This window comes from Eutrigla gurnardus, assembly GCF_963514095.1.
Source record: "Eutrigla gurnardus genome assembly, chromosome: 14".
NCBI classification, from domain to species: domain Eukaryota; kingdom Metazoa; phylum Chordata; class Actinopteri; order Perciformes; family Triglidae; genus Eutrigla; species Eutrigla gurnardus.
In genome coordinates this window covers 21300909-21308408 of record NC_139937.1, presented here as the reverse complement: position 1 = coordinate 21308408, position 7500 = coordinate 21300909, and the positions used below count along the sequence as shown (strand labels likewise).

Genomic DNA, 7500 nt, shown 5'->3' with positions numbered 1-7500 from the left:
TTATTTATATTTATAGCGCCAGGTTTTTTAGCGTGCCCCCCCCCCCCTATCTCCTTTTATTTGTTTTGACAAGCTACAGTGTTGCTGCATGTTTCACCAGCTTTCTAATAATATTGTTTGTGTTTTTCCCACAATGAGAATCTAAAGTCTCTCTCTATCTCTCTCTCTCTCTCTCTCTCTCTCTCTCTCTCTCTCTCTCTCTCTCTCCTTCTCAATCAATCTCTCTCTTTCAGAGTATGATTTCCTCCATTGTGAACAGCACTTACTATGCAAATGTGTCGGCGGCGAAGTGTCAGGAATTTGGGCGCTGGTATAAACATTTCAAGAAGACAAAAGATATGATGGGTAAGCAAAAAAAAAAAAAAAAACGGAGGGGCGCAAAAGTATGGCGCTGACACTTTTTTGTCTCTTTGCCACACACACACACACACACACACACACACACACACACACACACACACACACACATTACAACGTCGTTCGTCCTCTTTGTCTTCCTGCCGTTTTGCAGGAAGCCGATTTTTTTATCTGGTTATCTAATAATTCAGATTGAAGAGTTGTAATCTGTGATTTTTGCTTTAATGCAAGAATCGAGGCCTCTGACTGTTTGTTAGCGAGTACAACGCTTCCACTCTCCCCCCGGTGAACAAAAGGCAGCGATGACTTCAACCCGGAGCCACCGCCTAGTCTCAAAATTCAATTAGATTTTCTTATCAACCCTCTTTAAACAACGCATGCTTTATATTATCTCCCGAAACAAAAAAATCCCCCTTTGACCCTCCAGGAAATGAGGTTATGTTGTAGCCGTGGCACCCCGGCTGTAGATGGGATTCGGCTGTATTTCTTTTGAGTGTCGAGGCTCGTTAAGGCCGAGGTAACCTTGTAGATTTAACAATCTGTTGATCTTCTTCTTCGTCGCCCGGCGTTCTTCTGGCTCGCCGCGATGACGGACGAGATATTATATCTGAATGTTTCACAGCCTCCATGCAAACATGGTGTTGTGATTGTATCTTATCTGATGTTTTTCTTCTCCGTTAAAGTGGCAACATATGAACATTATTTACTTCAGACTTCTCTCCATCACTCCTTCACATTTTCTGTCACAATTGTTCTCTGTCTGTTTTTTTTTCTTGAATGCATCGCCGCTGCCCGCCCTTCAGCTGCTGGTTCTTTGGCCTCGGAGATTTCCGTTTTTTTTTTTTTTTTTTCAAATGTCATATTTCTGCTCAGCTGGAGTGGGAGAGAGAAGTGCTGGAGGAAGCCTTTACCCTCATAACGCTGTGTGTGTGTGTGTGTGTGTGTGTGTGTGTGTGTGTGTGTGTGTGTGTGTGTGTGTGTGTGTGTGCTGTGTGTGTGTGTGTGTGTGTGTGTGTGTGTGTGTGTGTGTGTGTCACCATCCGGCTGTGCAGGCATGCGCCAACCGTCCCAGCTGGAGGGCTACCTGGGGACGTGCGTCCTCCGTGAGAGCCCCCGTGCCAAACGCGCTAGGTATGTCTCACACACACACACACACACACACACACACACACACACACACACACACTCTTTTTACTTTGGAGGACATAACATTGACATAAACTCGTTCCTTGCACACTTAAAGAGACAGTTCACCCAAAAAATCCTAAAACACATATTTTTCTTCTCAGCTGTCGTGCGTTTCTATTTATTTATCAGTTTCGGTGTGGACATCGGCCGTAGAGACTTCGGATCTCTTTCACGTATAATAGGACTATATGATGTTCGGCTTGTGGCACACAAAGCTCTAAAAGACTCTCCTCGAAACAAGGCGTAACCTCAGCTGGCTTCATTGGTGTAGGTGAGCTAGCTTCAGTGGTGCAAGGTGAGCTAGCTTCAGTAATTGCTAGGTGAGCTAGCTTCAGTGGTGCTAGGTGAGCTAGCTTCATTGGTGCTAGGTGAGCAAGCTTCAGTCGTGCCAGGTGAGCTAGCTTCAGTGGTGCTAGGTGAGCTAGCTTCATTGGTGCTAGGTGAGCAAGCTTCAGTCGTGCCAGGTGAGCTAGCTTCAGTGGTGCTAGGTAAGCTAGCTTCATTGGGTGCTAGGTGAGCTAGCCTTCAGTGGTGCTAGGTGAGCTAGCTTCAGTGGTGCTAGGTAAGCTAGCTTCATTGGTGCTAGGTGAGCAAGCTTCAGTCGTGCCAGGTGAGCTAGCTTCAGTGGTGCTAGGTAAGCTAGCTTCATTGGTGCTAGGTGAGCTAGCTTCAGTGGTGCTAGGTGAGCTAGCTTCAGTGTTGCTAAGTGATCTATTGCTCACAACGAGGTCCGTGGATTATTTTCGTAACCGCGTCATGATTTCTGCAAAGAGATGTTGCTGTTGAGGTTTTTGAACTAAGTATTTTCTTGAGTGTCTTCCCAACGGCAACACACACTAAAACAATGGGCTAAATGTTTTGCCAAAACACTAAAACGTTGGCATAGAAACCCTCAGGTGCCCCCCCGACCTCAATATTCATGACGGGCTGCCGTCTGCTGTACGTGGCCACGGATGGCGAGGAAGGAGCTGGTCGCACGCCAAGTTTAAAAGGTCTGGACGAGAGAGAGAGAGAGAGAGAGAGAGAGGCACGTTCGTCTTTTCATGCTTTGGCAGCAGCGGCGAATGTGACTCTACATTTTATTTTATTTGAGCCGGAAGTTGAGGGGGGAGATTACCTGGTCACAGGTGAAGTCGAGGGGGGAGATTACCTGGTCACAGGTGGAAGTCGAGGGGGGGAGAGGACTTGGTCACAGGTGAAGTCGAGGGGGGGGGAGAGGACCTGGTCACAGGTGAAGTCGAGGGGGGGAGAGGACCTGGTCACAGGTGAAGTCGAGGGGGGGAGAGGACCTGGTCACAGGTGAAGTCGAAGGGGGGAGAGGACCTGGTCAGGTGAAGTCGAGAAGGGAGAGTACCTGGTCACAGGTGAAGTCGAGGGGGGAGAGGACCTGGTCACAGGTGAAGTCGAGGGGGGGAGAGGACCTGGTCACAGGTGAAGTCGAGGGGGATGAGGACCTGGTCACAGGTGAAGTCGATAGGGGGGGAGAGGACCTGGTCAGGTGAAGTCGATAGGGGGGGAGAGGACCTGGTCAGGTGAAGTCGAGGGGGGGGAGAGGACCTGGGTCACAGGTGAAGTCGAAGGGGGAGAGGACCTGGTCACAGGTGAAGTCGAGGGGGGAGAGGACCTGGTCACAGGTGAAGTCGAGGGGGGGAGAGGACCTGGTCACAGGTGAAGTCGAGGGGGGGAGAGGACCTGGTCACAGGTGAAGTCGAGGCGGTGAGAGGACCTGGTCACAGGTGAAGTCGAAAGGGGGAGAGGACCTGGTCACAGGTGAAGTCGAAGGGGGGGAGAGGACCTGGTCAGGTGAAGTCGAGAAGGGAGAGTACCTGGTCACAGGTGAAGTCGAGGGGGGAGAGGACCTGGTCACAGGTGAAGTCGAAGGGGGGGAGAGTACCTGGTCACAAGGTGAAGTCGAGGGGGGAGAGGACCTGGTCACAGGTGAAGTCGAAGGGGGGGAGAGGACCTGGTCAGGTGAAGTCGAGAAGGGAGAGTACCTGGTCACAGGTGAAGTCGAGGGGGGAGAGGACCTGGTCACAGGTGAAGTCGAGGGGGGGGAGAGGACCTGGTCACAGGTGAAGTCGAAGGGGGGAGAGGACCTGGTCACAGGTGAAGTCGAAGGGGGGGGAGAGGACCTGGTCAGGTGAAGTCGAAGGGGGGAGAGGACCTGGTCAGGTGAAGTCGAGGGGGGAGAGGACCCTGGTCAGGTGAAGTCGAGGGGGGAGAGGACCTGGTCACAGGTGAAGTCGAAGGGGGGAGAGGACCTGGTCAGGTGAAGTCGAAGGGGGGAGAGAGGACCTGGTCAGGTGAAGTCGAGGGGGGAGAGGACCTGGTCACAGGTGAAGTCGAAGGGGGGAGAGGACCTGGTCAGGTGAAGTCGAGGGGGGAGAGTGACGTTGTTACTGGGCGTCGCTTCTCTTTGAGGTGGCGGCGCCGATGCAAAGGGGGGGAAGCCAATGCAGTAGAAGACAGAGAGAGAGAGTTAGGTCACTCTCCCTCCCCCCCTCCCCATCTCTGCCCACATCCCATTCCCATTGTGTGTTTAATCCGGGGCTCTTTTGTGGCAGGATTCCACACGAGGGACTCCCGCTTCTGTGGCAGCCTGGTTTCTCCCAGGGCCCGCCATGCTCCTCCGTCACCCCGCGCCTTTCAATTTGCATGGAAATGCCTCCGTGTGCCTTGTGTGTGTGTGTGTGTGTGTGTGTGTGTGTGTGTGTGTGTGTGTGTGTGTGTGTGTGTGTGTGTGTGTGTGTGTGTGTGCATTTCCCCCCCAGCAATCTGTGCAGGCAAGCATATGCACACCACACACATTCACATAATGAGTGAATAGACACGCCATACCATCAGAGCCACGGAATGCCAGGGATTATGGGAAGAGATGTGATTAATTACCAGATTTTTTTTTTGCCCCCCCCCCCCTCCCCCCCCACATCATTTGTTTTCCACAAATGCTCAATAGACCCGTCTTGGCCGGTGTTTTTGTGCTTGCTGACAGTTAAGAAAAACACACGATTATTGTGGGTATTTTTGGAAAACATCCATGCACTTAATCTTTCATCTGCTGAAAAATTCAGCTTGTTGAAGACTCTCCCCACACACACACACACACACACACACACTCACTCGTCCCCATAACAGCAATTTACGCTTTTCACAATCTCATACGATGCTTTTTTCTGTGGGATGTGGAGGCCGCCGGCGGCGCCACACTTCTGAGGTGTTAGCGTTGCCATCCGTATGAATTCTTAAACGCTGCCCCCCTCACTCACTCACTCAGTCGGCGTAGCACGAAAAAAAAAAAAGCTTCAGCATATGTGGATTCCTCAAAGAGAGGCGGAAACCACTTTGAATGTTTAAATCATTGTTTTCATCATTTAAACCTGTCTTCAAATATCCCCAGCAGCCGTTAAACGACTTAAAGATTCCCGACGAGAGAGGAAATCTTCCCCAAAACGCATTAAATGACCTCGCAGAGATTTAGTTTGTTTGTTTGTTTGTCTTCCCCGACAGTTCAAGTCCTTTTTTTGTTTTTTGTTTTTTGGCTTCCAACTATTTTGTCTAGTCCTTCCTCCCCTAAAAAAAAAAAAAAAAAAAACCTAATGGCTAGCTTGTGTTCCTTATTTTAAAATTAAGAATCTCTCTTTTGAGGGAATCAGATTTATTAGCATCGCTTCTGCCTTCGACACACACACACACACATTAATGCTGCACCTACACTCACACACACACTCCACTGTCTCTCTCTCTCCGGAGTTTTTTTTTCACATGATGAGGCCGCAGACATTCTGAGCTTAATTTCGAAGGCATGGCTCGTTGAAGACACAGGTCAAACACAATGAGGCTCTTTTATCTGCGTCTCCATCTTTTCTTTTTTTTCATTTCTCTCAACCAGTTGTTGACTGATCAGCTGTGTCACATCCAGTCAGGGAGGAAGAGGCCAACGGAGGGGAAGACACTAAAACCCCTGTTTGTGTTTTTTTTTTTCTTCGGGGGTTTTTAGAAGATGTGAATATGTGCTGAGTGCAAACATGTTTTCCCGACTGTAGATCGTGAAAGTAAAACAGTTAGATGCCGGTTTCTGATGTCTGTTTTTTGACTTTAAACCCTGATCCTGTCCTCTTGCCCCCCCCTCCTCCAGCAGAGATGGACGGCCTGTCCGACCTCTCTCCACCCGGCTCCAACCACAGTCACAACCACAACCACAACCACCTGGGCTTCTCCCAGCAGCAGCAGCCCATCCCAGGCAGCACGGCGGAGCAGACCCCCTCCTCGCCGGTGCCCCCCGATGTCCCACGCCCCGCCGCCGCCCCACGGCGGGCAGACCGGCGGCGGCGGCCGGCAGCCCCAGCTCCCCGGCATGCACCACCCGGGCCTGGTGTCCACGCCCATCAGCCCCCAGCTGGTCAACCAGCAGCTGGTGATGGCGCAGATCCTGAACCAGCAGTACGCGGTGAACCGGCTGCTGGCGCAGCAGTCGCTGTCGCAGCAGTACCTCAACCACCCGCCCGTCAACCGCAACGCCCACAACAAGCCCATCGAGCCGCAGGTGTCCTCCAACACCGAGGTCTCCATGGAGATCTACCAGTGGGTGAGGGACGAGCTGAAGCGCGCCGGCATCTCGCAGGCCGTCTTCGCCCGCGTGGCGTTCAACAGAACCCAGGTGAGGATGGGCGAGGGGGGCGGGGCTTATCAGCAACGTTAAAGTGATGTCATCGCAGGGTTAACACGGGTGAGGGGGGGGAGAGGGGGGCGGGGCTTATCATCCACTTTCACAGGTGTAATCAATGACATTAATGATGTTCCCTGGAAGAGAACGGGTCGATTTAATCCATTACATCTGTGTTTACGCTGTAATGACACGTCAAAATGACAGCTGGGAATAATAATAATAATAATAATAATAATAATAATAATAATAATAATAAAACTGTAAAATGAGCAGGCAAAGAATAAATACCACTGGAAATAAAATAAAAAAGATTTAAAACATAAAGAGCCGATTTGGTAAAAGTTTCTCCTTCCTGCTATAATAATAATAATAATAATAATAATAAATACATAATTATAATGATAATCTAGATCAATGGAAATGAAGTTCGTCATGGACTTAGATATCAAAATTCATTTTAAAGAATTGCCATATATGGTGATACATAATGACATTTAGCATTATCATAGTTAGCATCTGGTATTTGCTTTGTATCATTTAAGGTTTATTGAAATTATTTTCGTTTAAATTCATTTGAATTATTATTGATTATTTGCTCCAGTCTGTCATGTTTTACTACAAACTACTTTTAAAACACTAAAGTAAAGGCTGTAAATAAAAAGTCTTCTTACACTTTTCAACAATCCCGAAAACACTTAATCCCTCGACGTCTAAGAAACATTCAGGAAGTCACAAATTGGGCTTTTTTTTTTCCTTCCTCCACTGAGAAAAAACAAAGAAAACGTGTTTTATTTCCCACAGTTAACGTCTCATTCATAATTCTCAACCCGGTAATCTCGCACCTCCACTGTACTTCAACACAGCTGGCAGCCGGCCAGCTTCAGAGAGACCCGGCCCGGTTCTCCCGCTGCCAAAATATGTGGTTCCACAACACACACACACACACACACACACACACACACACACACACACTCTCACACACACACACACACACACACACACACACACACACACACACATACACACACACACACACACACACACACACACACACACACACACGATAATGTCTTAAGACTGTATCTGTATTAGAACGTGATTACAACTCCATTTAGCTTTGAAGTCTCTGTGTATGAAAAAAACCTTGAAGGATTTTTAATTTAGAATTACAATCTACAGCAACCCCAAAATAAGTGTGTGTGTGTGTGTGTGTGTGTGTGTGTGTGTGTGTGTGTGTGTGTGTGTGTGTGTGTGTGTGTGTGTGTGTGTGTGTGTGTGTGTGTGTGTGT

The 7500-nt window shown here is 49.1% G+C and overlaps 1 protein-coding gene across 1 annotated transcript in view; it reads left to right on the top strand.

The window, feature by feature from the left end:
* Positions 1-7500, top strand: part of satb1b (SATB homeobox 1b) — a 57296-nt gene that overhangs the window by 28160 nt on the left and 21636 nt on the right. Inside the window, 4 exon segments of the mRNA XM_084027448.1 lie at positions 234-345; positions 1410-1492; positions 5686-5822; positions 5824-6202. Coding sequence (XP_083883574.1) covers positions 234-345; positions 1410-1492; positions 5686-5822; positions 5824-6202 — 711 coding nt within the window.